This window comes from Triticum aestivum, chromosome 5D (assembly GCF_018294505.1).
Source record: "Triticum aestivum cultivar Chinese Spring chromosome 5D, IWGSC CS RefSeq v2.1, whole genome shotgun sequence".
Lineage (NCBI taxonomy): Eukaryota > Viridiplantae > Streptophyta > Magnoliopsida > Poales > Poaceae > Triticum > Triticum aestivum.
The window spans coordinates 361,500,892-361,517,368 of record NC_057808.1 but is presented as its reverse complement, the minus strand read 5'-3'; the positions used below and the strand labels follow the sequence as shown (position 1 = coordinate 361,517,368).

At 45.4% G+C, this 16,477-nt stretch overlaps 1 protein-coding gene across 3 annotated transcripts; it reads left to right on the top strand.

Moving 5' to 3' along the window:
- Window positions 1-934: 934 nt before the first annotated feature.
- LOC123124933 (ubiquitin carboxyl-terminal hydrolase 18) lies at window positions 935-14,266 on the top strand. Of its 3 annotated transcripts, none has more exons than XM_044545482.1 (12): window positions 935-2,013; window positions 2,902-3,391; window positions 3,472-3,560; window positions 3,865-3,950; window positions 4,030-4,192; window positions 4,748-4,868; window positions 4,994-5,151; window positions 5,486-5,570; window positions 5,741-5,953; window positions 6,332-6,393; window positions 6,476-6,612; window positions 6,688-7,247. In XM_044545482.1, the coding sequence occupies exons 1-12, from the start codon at window positions 1,262-1,264 to the stop codon at window positions 7,155-7,157; spliced, it is 2,826 nt and encodes a 941-aa protein (XP_044401417.1). In that variant the 5' UTR covers window positions 935-1,261; the 3' UTR covers window positions 7,158-7,247. The 3 variants fall into 3 exon arrangements, with proteins under 3 accessions (XP_044401417.1, XP_044401416.1, XP_044401418.1); XM_044545483.1 differs by adding an exon at window positions 13,953-14,266 and having other exon boundaries at window positions 944-2,013; window positions 6,476-6,999; XM_044545481.1 differs by having other exon boundaries at window positions 942-2,013; window positions 6,476-7,246.
- Window positions 14,267-16,477: the final 2,211 nt, after the last annotated feature.

The window sequence follows — 16,477 nt, the reverse complement described above, 5'->3', positions numbered from 1 at the left end:
GCGAGAACCAGGCTGTGGCTTCGTCAAATAGCGCCACCCACCGAAAAGCCCCAGTGACACGCGGGCCACCAATAGTGTGGGTGCCACATTTCATGGTCGCGTGTGTTTCAGGAGATGGGCGCGGCCGGCTGTGTGGAAAATTCCCTGACGTACCGTGTGGACACTTGTCCGCGCGTCTGACTTCCAGCCACGTCAGTCAGGCTAGAGTCGTCGTCGCCATCTCATGTTGCTCTCCGATCTCCACAAGAGGGAAACGTCGTCCAAGTGGGCCCCTGGGCGAAAATGACACTTTGCCCCTTGACGTCCCAATAAGATAGTATACGGCCTTCTTTTTATACGCCCAAAACAGGGATGACATCGCTGTGCTGTGTTGACCTCTTGCATCGCAGCACTGACGTGAACTGGGTCATAATGCCAATATAGAAACGGAAAACTCTTTGGGTCTACGGTCGTACATCAGAAAAGATGATGCACCTGCTGAACAGTCGCGTGGCAGGCAGATTCAAACCCAACAGTTCTTTTTTGTTTGATGAAAATAACGTGTCGATTCCGGCCTGTCGAAACCTGAGAGAACGATTTATCAGATCTTACAATGTATAAATCCTTGCCAAAATAAAAATGTTATAAATAAATGTATGCGATGTGTTCACAGCTTTTGAACGCGGTTAAAACCCGGCATTTCCTCGTTAACCCGGGGTGCAAAGTGCAAAAGGTGCAACCAACCGCGTCCGGAGTTTCCCGCGATCCCTGTCCGCACGCGCGGGGGAGCGCCTCCCGCCCGGATCGGACGGCCCACAAGCGACCGGCGCTCGCCGCCGCCGCCGCGCGAGCCCCCCTCGCGCTTACCCGCCGCCGGGAGGACAGAAAAGGAAAGGAGTGAAAAAAACAGCCGTTACTAGCGAGCGCGCCTGGCCGCGCCTCCACACCCCCGCCCCGCCCCGCCCGCCCTCACGTTTTCCATTCGCGCACCGCGCAGGCGCAGCCCACCCCGCGCGCTCGCCTCGTTTCGGCGCAATCGGACGCCCCGCCGCGCCCGCATTCTGGAGCCTTCCGCGGCTGCCGTTACCGGTCGCGGACGGGGACAAAAGCGGGCGAGCGCGTGCCCCGACCCTATATCCCCGCGGGCGAGGCGCGGCAATTCGGCGTGCGGGTGCCTTGTTTCATTGCCTGCGTTCGGGTCCAGTGCGAGCGAGCGCGCGCGAGGGTGCTTCGGGCGGCGCCGTGAGATCCGTGCGCGCGGGCGGGGCCGGCGGAGGAAGCGATGGTGTCGTTCTTCGCCGCGCTGGTGGCAATCGCGGTCGTGGCGCTGGTGGCGGTGATGCGGCGCGCGGCCGCGAGGAAGGAGGACGTGCGGCGGACGGCCTGGATCGCGGCGGAGCAGGCCGAGTTCGCGGAGCGCGACGCGTTCTACTACTACGATCACCACGCCGCGCCTCACTGGACGGCGCCGGACGCGACTGGGTGGACGGCGCCGGACGCGACTGGGTGGACGGCGCCGCCGGTGGCCTGGCCACCGGTCGGGCAGGTGGCGGCACCGCCGGTGGCCTGGCCGCCGGTCGATCAGATGGCGGCACCGCCGGTGGCCTGGCCGGCGGTCGAGCAGGTGGCGTCAACGCCGGTGGCCTGGCCGCCGGTCGAACAGATGGCGGCAACGCCGGTGGCCTGGCCGGTGGTCGAGAAGGTGGCGGAAACGCCGGTGGCCTGGCCGGCGGTCGAGAAGGTGGCGGCGCTGCCGGTGGCCTGGCCTCCGGCCGTGAAGGTGGCAGCGCCGCAGGTGGCCTGGCAGCCGGTCGAGCAGGTGGCGGCGACGCAAGTGGCTTGGCCGCTGGTCGATCAGGTGGCGGCGCCGGAGGTGTCCTGGCCGCGGGACGTACATGTGGCCTCGCCGCGGCTCGAACAGGAGGCGACGACGGAGCCTACGCTAGCGGCAGCGGCGGGGAAGAAGGGACCGTGTGCGGTGTGCCGGACGCCGACCACGTTCAGGTGCAAGCGCTGCAAGAGCGTCAAGTATTGGTAACGGCACTCCAGTCCCACTTTTATTTATTTATTTATGTTTTATTTATTTACTACTAGTATATGCAATTCATGTCGATTATGCTGCGACAATGCGTATGTTGACTGGCACAAAAAAGAATCCGATTTTGGTTGGTCTTTCGGGGCACCCTGTCACCACTGGTGCCCTTCGTGAAAAGCCAGCGTTCCCAGTTATTTGCTTGCTGCCTAGAGCATGATAGGCTAGTGGCTTACACACACTACGCGTTATGTGGAGACAGTGTGTTTTCCCTGTTATTTGCTCAGGGAAGACGCCTGCATTGCCTGCATCATCTAGCTAGAATTTTCACATGATCAACTTAGTTAGTCCCAGTTTATTTTGAGAGTGGGTGCTGCTTGCAGAATATGGCATAGAAGCCAGCATGTGGCGCGCTCACATTGGGTTCAATTGTTCAAATCATTGACCCCATTTATGTACAGTTCAGTTCGACAGTTCACCAATTCTGTACAGTGATGACGAGTTACTCTGTTTACTTGAAAGCCAGATGCTGTGAGTGCAACTTAATACTGCCTTTTATGTCAATGCTGGCACTGATCAATGTTTCTTAATTATGGGATTGATTGGAATTATGAGTTCAACATTTTGTACAAAAAGTGTTTTATCCACATTTTTATCCAGCAGAGCATATGCATATAAAATGTAGCATTGGTAACAAGTAGTATTTCTGTAGGTGGGTATTGTCCGGTATATTAGTTATGCATCCTTAAATTTTGCTTTTATCCATGTTTCATAATAATGTTTTGACGACCATCACCAAGTATTTGACCATATTTATCCTTAAATGCATCTTCAGAGTTGTCATACTACATAAAGTGTTACTTCCATAACTTCCCTTTTATTGGTTGCAGCGCCGTCAAATGTCAGATAGCTCACTGGAGACAAGGCCACAAAGATGAATGCCATCCAGTAAGTGCTGATGCTAGAGAAGACACCACAATAAAAGTTTCTTCCACGAAGAAAATTGGACGCACTAGCTCAGATGAAGAAAGTGTGGTGACTGGAGTCGAGCAAGCAGCTGAGAGCAAGGAGATGCCCCGTGAGAAGGCGTCCAATACGTCAGAGGCTTCGCAACAAGATAGCAAAGAGTTCACATTTCCTCAGGTTACAGGACATGCTGAATCTGCTGACTGTTCGAGTTCTCCAACTTTTGGTAAACCGTGCAAAGTCGAGGGCGCTTCTGTTAGTGAAAATGGCTCTCACACTCAGATTCCGGCGGCGTGTGATCCATCTGAAAAGGCTGAGATCAGAGTTGTGGTGCCAGATGATCTGCCAACGACGAAAAGTTTGGTCAGACAACAAACTGCTCCAACAGTTGTGAGGCATCACCCATCGGAATCGGTAAGTAAAATTGGATGACGCATTTAATCACTAACATATACTTTTGTATGCTGAACCTAATGGTTATCTAAATGTGTCAGGCACTTTTTCCGTATGAACGCTTCGTCAAGCTCTACAACTTTGACAAGGTGGAATTGCGTCCTTTTGGTCTTTGTAACCTTGGGAACAGGTAAACAATTAACTAAACTGTATAACAGCTATTTTGGAACTAAGTGTGCTGAACATTTATGTGTATCCTATAAGTTATCATTTTGAGATTGTTATAGACTGTTACTTTCAAAATTGTTTCCTTTAACGAGACAAGAGTCCAGTAGCAGTATATGGGGATTCACAAATCAAACTCATGCCTTAAACTTATTGAAAATTAAACATATTAGGGCACTTTGGTTTATAGCGTAAACAATTTATTGAATCTGAGTTTAGCGCTTCAATCTTGTTGTTTTTGCCTAACCTTCTTTTGTTTCTGTTTACAGTTGCTATGCAAATGTCGTACTTCAGTGTTTGGCCTTTACTCGACCACTTACAGCATACTTTCTCGAGGGGCTTCATTCAAAACACTGTAAGTTAATGCTAAACTCTTTCTTATGTTATTCAGCGCATTCCCTTGAGTTACAGTATATTACTACTGTATTTTCTAGGTTCCCAAAAGGAATGGTGCTTCTTGTGCGAGTTTCAAAAACTCATTGTAGAGGGTAAGCGAGGACATTCCCAATTATCACCTACTGGGATACTCTCACACTTGTCTGACATCGGAAGTAGCTTTGGCCCGGGCAAAGAGGAAGACGCTCATGAGTTTCTCAGGTGAGATTTTTGATTCCTCATTCTCTTCGGTTAAAATTCTATACCTCTCCCTGGCCAAAAATATTGTGTATACATAAAATGGTAAACTTTGAAGCTGAAATGATAGATGGGAGAATCCAAAAAGTTCATGTATATAGTGATGGCTGGATCAAGTTATGATCAATCATGGGCTTATTTTCTCTTTGGATAATGTTGATAACAATATGCCTACTATTTCTCTCAACAAAATTGTTGTGCACTCATGCTAAATCGGATGCGTGTGTGTGTGGGTAAACCATTTTCTACATTACTAGATGTATTGTTATTTTTGAATAATTGAAAAACAGTACTGTAAATTCCGCCGTAATAACAGGGTAAACCATTTTCTGATTTTTTTTTTTGAAAATATTTTCTGATATTTGGACTAGTGCTGATGTTGGTATTATTAGTGCTATGCTAGTTGATGTTTGTAGAGGTGGTTATTCAGTATTAGCATTAGCATTTAACCTATTACAAGCCATATATTCTCACCATAAGACTTTTCCATTGAACTGCACTTAATGATAAGTTTAACAGGTACGCAATTGATACTATGCAATCTGCTAGCATGAAGGAAGCCAATGCAAATGGTGCCCATAAGTTAGCTGAAGAAACGACACTGATTCAGCTAATGTTCGGGGGCTATCTACGATCTAAGGTTTTCTACTTTTCTTCACAAATAGTACTCAACCTTTCCAATTCTATATTTTCTGAGTGCCAGTGTTGCATATCTAGTGTAACAACATCTTGCATTTTTTTAAAGAGTTTAATATTCTTTCCTAGATAAAATGCACAAAGTGTGGGGTCAGTTCAGAACATTGCGAACGTATTCTGGATCTTACTGTGGAAATAGATGGGGATATCAGTACTCTTGAAGAAGCACTTCATCGATTTACATCTTCAGAAGTCTTAGATGGTGATAATAGATACCATTGTACCAGGTTGGTACAGATCACTCCATGATGTGACTTTCTATATTTATTACATTGTTCGCATTTATCACTTCGCATCCCCAATGAAACTTTTGATTAATTGACAGTTATATAGTCGCAAGTTAGCAAATGTTAATAACACAAAGCTGTGGTCGCTTGATCGGTTTATAGTAGCAATATAGCATTTTTGGGCTTTTAGCTAATTCACTAATTGTAGAGTTGAGGTTGACAATAAATGAGTGCATTTTCCTCCGGCCTAATCTTCTAGATTAATGGTACCTGACGGGCTGACCATGTTTTTTCTTCGAACATTATTGCGTCTTAACTTATTTTATGTCATCAGATGCAAGTCATATGAACGTGGCAAAAAGAAGTTGACAATATCAGAAGCACCAAATATCCTGACTATTGCACTGAAAAGATATCAGGTATCATTAAGAATCTTAGGTTGTTTTCACCACAAAATCTTCATGGACTCAACGAATTGTCACATCAAATTATGCTAGGTTGCTATATTTTTTGTGTTGGCTTTGGATCTTGTTTACCAAGTTTTCTTTGTTCTGTTTATGTTAATTAGAACCCTTTTTTCTTTTGACAGTCTGGTATGTTTGGCAAGATTAACAAGGCCATCAGGTTCCCGGAATACTTGAATTTGTCTAGCTACATGAGTACAACAGATGATTGTTCCCCTGTGTACAGGCTATATGCGGTGGTTGTCCATCGTGATGTTATGAATTCATCCGTTTCTGGTCATTATGTATGTTATGTCAAGGACTCACAGGGGAAATGGTACGAAATGGATGATAGCCAGGTACTGTAACCTCATCTGCTTAGTGCACCATTTTGCATATTGAAAGGTCAGCTGATTCATGTGTTGCTTATATCTGGATTTCATTTTGAATAGTATAAAACAGTACTCCCTCCGTCCCATAATATAAGAGTGTTTTTGACACTACACTCGTCCCATAACATAAGTGTTTTTGACACTAGTGTAGTGTCAAAAACACTCTTATATTATGGACGGAGGGAGTAGTTTTCTTGTTGGAAACAGTGAGTAGATGATGATTTGTTTTTGTTTAAACAAAAAAGTGTATTGCCCAGGGACATATATTCATACCATAAGAATTATTATCCATGTACCCATGTCAATCAATCTTCGCTGCTAAACAGTCTTGAGCGTTGTCTACAGGTGAAACCTGTTTCTCTGAAAAACGTCCGGTCGGAGTGTGCGTATATGCTGCTTTATGCAAGGTAAGTAGACCACTGTTATACCGTGTATCGCTTTCTGATATGTATTTTTCTATCCTAAATTATGTCACATTAAACACATCAGGTGTTCCCCACGGGCTCCAAGGTCTTTAAGGAAATTGATTATTGCTCAAGGCCTATCACACACAAGAAAAGCTAGGCAGACAGCAGGTCCAGAATCAACTTGTTTGGAAGGCCGTAGTTATTCTAGCAGGCACCAAGGTACGCAATCGCAGTCATGCAGGGATCATGTAATGAATTCTTCGCTGGTTACATCTGATGGCTCATCAAATCCAGTATTAGAGCCCACAAGTACAAGCGAGGATTCTTCGCTGTTCAGCAGTTCTGATGTAGGGTCAAGCGGCAATTTAAGCAGCGATAACACTGACAGCACAAAGAACCCAGGAAGCTCGGACCAAATGCACCCAGTAAGCACAGTGGTGATGCCCGAGGAGCATTCGCGGCAGATGTCCAGCTTGAACCCTAGCTCTTCAACCCAGTATGCTGATCAAGCTGAGGTTGACAGGCTGCACCAGCTCAAGCATCAGGCAAGCAAAGGGGTTTGGGATGAGGGTTGTGAGACCCCATCCTTCTTCTATGTTGACCAAGGTAAATACCCGGGTAGTATTAGTAGTAGTGACAGTAGCAGCAGAAGTAGGCGTAGTATTAACAGTAGCAGTAGCTGTAATTTAACAGGACAGCGTAATTGTCGGATGGTAGGGGAGATTGATCATGGCCCTGGAGAGGGCCAGGGCCATTTTAAGTAGCAGGCCGAATGGGCCAAGCATTTTTGTTGGTACAGAGGGCTTGGGCTGTAGATAAAGATCGAGCATTTATCCTGTATGAACATGCCATTGCAATTAATAGAAGGGCAGTTCATACAAGCCGGGCCGCGCCGCGCCGCCGGTAGCTCTGCCGACGTGTCCTGCCGCTCCGCCGCGTTCTACCTCCTCTCCGTCGTCTCCGCCCTTCGTGCTGCCGGCCTATCTGATCCCGCTGCGGTAGAACGTCTTGCATTGTAGATGATCCTTTCGTGTAAGATCGCGCAAATCACCTCTAATTTTGTTTCAACTCCCTCCGTCCCATAATATAAAAGTGTTTTTGACACTAATGTTTTTGACACTAATATAGTGTCAAAAACACTTTTATATTATGGGATGGAAGGAGTAACTAAGAGTGGGAAAACAGTGTTATTTAACTTGCTCGGGATTTCACCGAAATTAATGATCTGACTCTGTATTGGGAGAAAGAAGACACATCGAGAAAATGTGTTGCACTAGTCTTTTCTCTCTCACCCTGTACAGAGTTAGGTCTAAAAAGTTGGTGAAGTACCGAACATGTTGAGCGGTACTGTTTTCCCTCAAAAGTGATTCCTGAAAAGTATTTGACGCCAATTTGTGTGACCTCACACCGTGAAAGTAGAAGCTAATGCTCGATTAATATTCCCCCAACGAGGACAGTTTCTCCTCTTGCATCACGAATCTAGTAGCTCGGCTTCAGTCTCCAGAGTAGGAATGCCAGCCCAGCCCATCTTCTGTAGTATGTGTTCGGTCCAAGCTTTGCCGGCCTGTTCAGCCCGTGCTGAAGCAGGCCTGAGCCTTGTGAAGGAGGCTCGTTGTTTCATTCTGTTTATGACACGTCTATTCAAGTAGGTTGCCCTAAGAAAGTCTCTAGTAGTAGGTTAGGAATTTGCTTGGTCTTAGCGTTGGATTTTCAACAAAGAATTATGTCATATTCCTGCTTTTTCTGTGTGATATACAAACATAATTTTTTCTGATCATATAGGGTCATATGGTCATGATATAGTGACTTGGTGAAAAATCATAACTACATGTTTCGGAAAATTATGAAAAAAACATGGATGTGAATAGATACATACATAAGTGAAATTCGGTAGGGAAATATGAAATATTTGATCTGAGTAAAAATAAATAAATAAGTTACAGTATACCATCCAAGCTACAGTAAGCTATAGAAACATATTGTAAGTGTCCACCACAAATGGTTCATCATTTCAACAAAAAAAATACGTGTATGTGTTGCTATCTATACTCTACATGCATTATCTTTTTCATTTTTTCTTTGCTGTGTTCCAAACATCATGGTCATATGATACTAGGATCTGTTTGTTATATCTCTAGGATATTGTTCCTTTTATTGTGTGATATGTCCTGTATGTACTTTAAACATTGTTAACAGGAATATATATGCCAAGGGATTTTTAGCAGAATAATATTATTTTATTGTAGAACATATCACACAATAAAAATCCCTTGGCATAACTATATGTCCTGTACTTTAAAAATTGTTAACATTGGAGTACATGCCAACTGCTACTAGTGCGTATTGTTAGCTGTTTTGTTTTCTCTCCTACTAGAAGGTGAAAGGTGGTATCAAACTTTAACAAGTTTATGCATGAACAACAATGAGTTAGTTGTACGGTACTGCTATCAGAGACGGAGAGAGTAGTTTATTATGGGTTAAACTTGCATCAGCACGCATGGCTATGTGTGTATGGGCGTAAAAACCGGGCGGAGTGGTTGCCTGTTTACCTCATTTTACACTTACATATAATTCTTGTGTGGCAATTTCGGGTTAACAAAGCACAATGAAAGTGTAAGTGAGCTGATATGCATGTGTGTCTGCGTCATTATGGACTTGTCAATTAGCTTTTTTAGGTCACTGACTGTTGAAGATGGTACCAAAGCATTAAGTCTTGCATAGTCGCATGATCTTGTGGCCTTGTAAGCGTCCACATTGTTGTGTGCTGCCTCTAAAGTTGCATCTAAGATTATGGAGACGGACACTATACACCGTAGATGTTTGTCTACAACCAAAATCGCTTGGCGTCTTCTCCGGTCTAAGAGGGGCCCTCTAACAATTTTCTTTGACAAAAGTAATTCAGTGGCCTTATGCGTGCGTCTACACATAGAAACTAACAGTGAGGTTCGCTGATAAAAGAAATTATTTTATATTATGTTGGAGTTCACATTAGAGGCTAGTCGAACCACACACTATAGCCTTTTTGCGCTAAGCTTAGGGGTAGTAAGATGGGCCATGCTAAGAGCATCCATATTGTAATAAATTTTCAGCCTCTAAGGCTATCTCTAAACTCTTATAGGTTGCCTCCATACATTCAAATTTCATCATCACCGCCTCTAAGCTTTGCGTCGCCACTAGCCTTAGGGTACCCATCATGTTTAGAGGCATCATTGTTGTCATATGAGGGCTTAACTGGTGCAACCGCCAGCAAATCAATATGTATCTTTAAGTTTGGTAGGAGCTTATCACTAGAGAGTGTTTCCTAGTTTGTTAGTCATTTCCAAGTTTGTTAGGACCCTACCCTCAGGACTCAAGTCTTGTATGCTTGCTTTATAGTGCCCACCTCCTAGTCAGATAAGGCAGAAAGAATCACTTACTCTCCCCCTCGACACTTCTTCCCTTGCCTCATTCGTGTGACAACCCCTCTATGGTTGGAGTCGCATCACAGAGGTCCAATATTCCGCAACGACTAGCAGAAACTTGTCGTCGAATAGATGGCCAGAAAGATGCCAAAGTGGACAACCTCTCTGGGACCGTGCACGACATCAATCAATAGACATGAAGACACAACTTGGCAACACTCAGACTGTAGAAGGGGAACGTCCTCCGAGTGGTTGTACCATTGGCAAAGATGACATTAGCCATCCACCGCCTGACTGCTATTCTCCAACAACACGCAAAAGGCATACCACTATGTCACTTCAAGATGTAATTCTCACCTACGATGGCGAGGTCGACCGGTTGTCCTGGCTAACATGCCGCTCTCTCTTCTTCGTCGCGCAACATACATCGGAAGCTAAGAAGGTGGGCATTGCCTCCTTCCATCTGGTGAGCGATGTGGTATGGCTAGTACAAGGATGACTATGGCCCTCCGTCATGGCATTCATCCACCGAGTTGGTTAACAGCCAATGTTGTCCACCATCCAGCATCAACGCTCTCAATGAGCTCATCTCCCTCAAGTGCACGAGCATGGTGGCAGACTTAAACAGGCAATTCGATGCCCTACTTGGTTGTGCCCCATGCCTACGAGCCGACCAACAGGTGATGATTTACACCACTAATATCCAAGAGACTCTCACACTCGATGTGCATGTGTGGTGTCCGACTTCTCTCATGGAGGTGATGAGTTGGGCATGCATTTGTGAAATTCATGCAAATGGGCACTACAAGCTTCAAACCCAACCAATCTAATGCTTCGCTTCAAGGCCATGACATCCTCCCTGCTCCAAATCTCCTACCACCTGGAGGAGTGGTGGTCGCCTGAGCTAGGAGCCAACAGCGTACACTGTCTCAGGCGGAGATGGTAGCATGTCGAGCCCAAGGCTTGTATTTCAATTGTGAAGACCGCTTTTTCTCCTGGTCACCATTGCAAAAGTTGTATACCATGAAGGTTGATCCGTTCCTCGATGGGAACAATGCAACCGCCAATGGCTGATGTCCAGAAGCCGTATCAATCTTCTCAACCCGTGATCGAGATGGCTCAAGGAGGGGAGAAATGTCACGTGGTGTCTTAGCTGGTGCTACCAGCAATAGATCATATTAGGAAATCAATATGTATTTTAGTTTGGTAGAATCTTATTTATAGAGATTGTTTCCAAGTTTGCTAGTCCTTTCCAAGTTTGTTTGGATCCTATCCTTAGGCCTCAAATCTTTTGTACAAGCTTTATAATGCCTACCTCCTAGTCAGATCAAACAGTTAATAAATAATCAATTAGCACCCCCCCTCTCGATACATCTTCCGTTGCTCTCTCGAGTGACAACCCCTCCTTGGGTGGAGTCACACCACAGAGGTCCAAGGGTTCGGCGTAATATCCACTAGGTGAGAATTGACTCTATGCTAGCCCCACTTATTGCCTCTAAGATTTGTGAAAACACACACGACCTCTTAGATGAACCCTACCAAATGGTAAAACAATGTACATCTCCAACCTTCTCCGGTAACTTAATCTAGATTTGATGGTTGGGGTCGCTTCCTCAGAGGCTGCCTCCAAGCTAAATGGTGATGCTAATGTTCTTGGATTAGGGGTTGGAGCATGCCATTTAAGGAGGCTGCCACTGAGAAGAGGGGGAGTGTTTAGAATCAACAAGAACCACACACCGCGGATGCTCTTAGAGGACGCCTCCAACAACTAAAGAAATGAAATTGTTCCACCATGGAAACAAGAGGAAGATAGAAGAAAGGCCAGGACAAGAACGGTTACGGAGTAAATGTGGCACACCTTCCTTTTTTAAAAAGTTTAGCAGGGTCCACCTTAGAGGCTGTCGGAGTTGCACACATTGCAGACTTTTTTCCGTTTAGTTAGACGTGAAACGTGCGCCTAACCTTTAGAAGTGGGCCTGCCTCTCTACGTTGTTGATGACATAATGCACTTTTCTTTAATTAGTATCATAATAATTCAAAGCATACCTTGAGTCACACTTGCACATAGTAACATTGTCCTCACCCATTACAGCAGTTTTGGGTTAACCTTTTTACACGATTAAAGGAAAATAATGTATGTGAGTTGCCACATATGTGGGTGTGAACCCTTGTTGGCCTCTTTGAGCCACTCGGAGTTGGAGTGTAGGTTAAGTTGATAGAAATTAGTTAACAAGTGCGAATGATCAAAGATAGATGCTAAGCCAAAGCCTTATATGTATGCACTAAGTGGTCTTTACCCCCTCTAGATTTCACCCAATTTTTTTTTCTTCTCGATATAATTTAATGAGATGTTTACTCATAACATGTGTAAATATGTATACTTACAATAAAACTAAGAATCAAACTTTATTTCATTAATAGACAATGTCATTGTCATTCACATCGATTTTCAGTGGAACAAGGATCATTTTGACTGTTTAGGATATAAAGGTTGAATGAAGTTAGCTAGTGGAAATTTGGAATTGAATATTGAGTTAAAAAACCCAAGAATACTAAAGCATAAGGATCTGCCTAAAATCTCCAGATTCAACCAAGTGGCCATCTTGGTAAGCTATTGGCAAACTGCAACCACTGAAAATCTCCAGATTTGAAAAAATATAAATTATATGCATGGATGTACAGCGTATGTTACAGTGCGTGTGCTTGTAAATATCTATAAGGAAACCTTATCATCTGTGAATTGTGTAAAAAATTGATATTGCCAGTTGCAATTAGGTGTAATTTTCAGGTTTCATAAATGGTTTCACCTCTTTGTATAAACTTTGCAGGTGCATGCACATCTATGATTTGCTTTGATTTTTTTAGACCTCTTTAAAATAACAACAGTTTTTCAAAGTTCATTGCATACACGGGTTCCACTTTTAGGGTCAGTGATTTTTCTTTGCCCTTTTTTTCATTATTATGTGCACTTACAGCAGCGTGGCTTAATTTAGATATACTGGAGTACATATATCAGATCCCTCTCCACATTAACCATTTTTTGCTACATATATCCATCCATTAGCACTGCCCGCTAATTAAGTGGCATTGTCTTATGGTGGTTTAATTGTCATAAGTAAAACTGTTATATTGTATGTATGAAGTATGCTTCTGTTGGTTTATTTGTCATAAGTAAAACTTTTTAATTGTATGCATGAAGTAGTATGAAGTATGCTTGTGTTGGTTTAATTGTCATAAGTAAAACTGTTTAATTGTATGTATGAAGTATGCTTCTGTTGGTTTAATTGTCATAAGTAAAACTGTTTAATTGTATGCATGGAGTATGAAGTATGCTTCTGTTGGTTTAATGGTCATGAGTAAAACTGTTTAACTGTATGTATGAAGTATGAAGTATGCTTCTGTTGGTTTAATTGTCATAAGTAAAATGGTTTATTTGTCTGGATGAAGTATGCTTCTGTTGGTCTAGTTGTCCTAAGTAAAATTGTTTAATTCTTTGTGTGAAGTATGCTTCGATGTATTATACATTCCAGAAATCAAACATTAAGTGTAGAGTATGCTCCAAGCTAATATATTGCAAAGAGTAGCTTTGTTTTCCAGTAGGGCAGGGAATAGTTTGTTGGTTTGTGTTATATGTCTCAAGCACATTTATAAATTATAGTGTTCATAGAGAAGTCTTCCTTGGATAAATTTGTAAGTTAATGTAGTTTTGAGAAGTACAGGATTGGCAGATTTTCTGCAAAGAGTAGTTCTGTTTCTCAAAAAATAATAATGCAAAGAGTAAAAATGTTCTTTTTTCCAAAGAAAAGGGAACAGCGTGGATGCTTTGTGCTATATGTCGCAAGCAGTATATATATAATACAGTGTTTACAGAATAATCTTTCCCAGGATAAATTTATAAGCTAATGTAGATAGTTTTGACAAGTACTGGAGCAGTAGATCTCAATATATGTTGAGACACATCGATACTAGCTGTTGGCTATTGTTTTGGTTGTCAAGTTGCTTTTGCTTATAGATACCACTTTTTTTTACCGGTTAGAGAAGTTTGCACCATTGCAAAATATGTATATATGTCTTGCTCAGGAACCCCACTCTAAGATCGCATGTTGCTCCACCCCTCTACTCAGTTGAATGATTAGCCCTGTTATTATTTGTGTGCAGGTGGCCTGTATGGATGTCAGGACCCAGGATACAGTGCCCATCCCATTTAGCCCAGAAGACATGAGTGCAGATCTAACGTCTTGGGGTGAGAAGGTCACCGACGAACCATCAAGAGCTTCAAACAGGAGTTCTGTGAACTTCATTCAAGGACAACTCCATTTCGAAAGATCAAGCTTCTTCCATAACAGGACATCTCCATTTCTGATTGGTACTCCTCCACCCAAGTTTTTCGCTAGGTGGAGTAACCTGGAACTATATATACAAGTTTTTGTTGTTGTTGTTGTTGTGAGAGATGAGAGAAACCTAACAATAGTCTGGGGGTGTAAACTTGGCACCTAGCTGCACCTGGTATAATGTTAACAAGAACTTGACAATAATGCGCCATGAAAGACCGGCCTGTTGAGGTCAAGACTGGAGAGGCCGCTGCTGCTGCGCATGCAGCAGCAGCAGCGCACTTAAAGTTGTAGGCTTTGCATGCATAAATGTGGCCAGGTCGCCTGTGCTGTGAGGCCTAGTGCTAGCTACGGCTGGCCGGCTCGGGTAGGCTTGCATGGAATGGCATGCATGGGCGCAGACGAGATAGGCAGGCAGCTGGTGGGGGCACGGACCGGCGGTGCCTGGTGATATCTTATTTTAGTCCATCTCGATCTCGTAGCTGTGGTTGTGTCTGTGTGTATGTGGTGGGGATACCGAAGAATCTGATCGTACTCGTCGGTCGCCGGTGGGCGCTGGGGCTGGGCGGTGGGGGCCCGGCATCCATGATTCAGGTCCGGCGCCGGCGCCTGGTATGGTCAGAGGCTGGCCGGGGATCCTTTTTTCTTCTTCTTTTTTATCTGGAAGAACCGGTGAGGATGGTTGATTTTGCTGCATTTGGCCGGTGATGATGGCTTGTCCGGCCGTCGGTCGATAGCTCACGCCTCACGGCCCCGGGTGCCATGGCCGGCCGGCTGGGTCGCCATGATTTCTCGCCTTGCTCGTTGCTCCCTGGCGGCAACTTGGGTAGTAGTATCATGCATGTTTGCGTCGCGTGCATGATCCTGCATGCGGGGGCTGGGTCAGCACTCAGCATGATTATGAGGGGTGCTGATCATGCATGTGTTGAGAAGAGATGGCCCATGAAAGCTGAGCTTAAGCTCGATTGAGCAGGCATGGAGAAGGAAGTCTCCTAGAATCAGTTTGCCAGCACAGCAGCATAGTTGAGAGCAATTCCAACCGGGTGATGTCTGTTTGGGTCATCCGAATATAAAACTTGACCCAACGGGGCGACACAAACGGACACAGCGTCCGCCTACTATCTGTTTTGTGTTCGCTCATCCGGCCCAAATTTGAGGCACATTTGGATCAGAGACAGACACAAAACGGCCGTTCTCTATGCTCTCTTCGTCCGCCTCTGTCCGCCTGCATGTGCCGCTTGGCCCACTTGCCATCCACCCACCCGTCCCGTACCATCTCTCTCCTCCTTTTCCTCTCTCTTCTTCCACCCACCTGCCCACCTCGTTCGAGAGCTGGAGCAGCGCCGGCCTGCCATCCCCGCCAACGCGTCCTGCAGTCCGACTCGCGGAGCTTGCCGCGCCGTCCCCGCCAGCGCGTTTCAGCGTTGGAGCTCGCCGCGCCCGGCCTGCGCCCCGCGCCTCGCCTCCCCCGCGCTCACCCTACCGAGCGCCGGCCGCGCTCCTGGGCGCTCCTGGCCGCGCCTGCTCTCGAGCTTCTGGCCGTGCTCCGGGCCACGCTCATGGGTGCTCCTGGCTGCGCCCCGCTGCTTCCTGCTCGAGCTGCACGGGCGCTTGCTTCGCGGGCGGAACCAGCCACAGAGGCAGCAAATGGGTCCGCCACATGTCTTTGTGTTGGGTGTATCCATCGTCCTCGCGTGTCCGCCGCATGTCCGCTAGGCGGACGAGCGACCCAGATGGACAAAATAGGACAAAATCCGTATCCGTTTGGGTCCCTGCGTTGAAGTTGGTTTGATAGTACTACTCGAACTCGATAGGACAGGTAAGTCGATCCAGGTTCTGATATATTATTAGTTCGCGTGGGTTCGATCTGAAGCATGGAAGGTGATCAACAAGTTTGATTGATCAGCAAGTGAGGCCATTATGAAAGAATGTTGCATCGACACTATATTCTGATATATTATTAGTTCGCGTGGGTTCGATCTGAAGCATGGAAGGTGATCAACATGTTTGATTGATCAGCAAGTGAGGCCATTATGAAAGAATGTTGCATCGACACTATACTGGACAGGAGTACCCAACACTAACAGTAACTAAACTGTAAGCGGCGTTAACAGAGGGGCGATCGTACGCCGATCGACTCCTCTAGTCCCGAATCGAACCCTGCTGACAGACACCAGCAGCAGAACTAGATCACTGTGCCGGCACAAGCAATGAACAAGAAAACGGAGTTATTTACAGGCGCTAGCTGCAGCCGGTGGTGCACAGGTCAAGCGATTCGTCGACTGCTCCGCAGAACACGTCTACACACATACTAGCATAGCAGTATCTATCTACCCGTGGTCCTGTGATCAA

Bases quoted from the DNA above. Each gene is read 5' to 3' on its own strand.
- LOC123124933 (XM_044545481.1), top strand. From the start codon at position 1,262: ATGGTGTCGTTCTTCGCCGCGCTGGTGGCAATCGCGGTCGTGGCGCTG. The intron at 2,014-2,901 runs GTAACGGCACTC...TATTGGTTGCAG, and splicing joins TGCAAGAGCGTCAAGTATTG to CGCCGTCAAATGTCAGATAG. The intron at 4,869-4,993 runs GTTTTCTACTTT...ATTCTTTCCTAG, and splicing joins GGGGCTATCTACGATCTAAG to ATAAAATGCACAAAGTGTGG.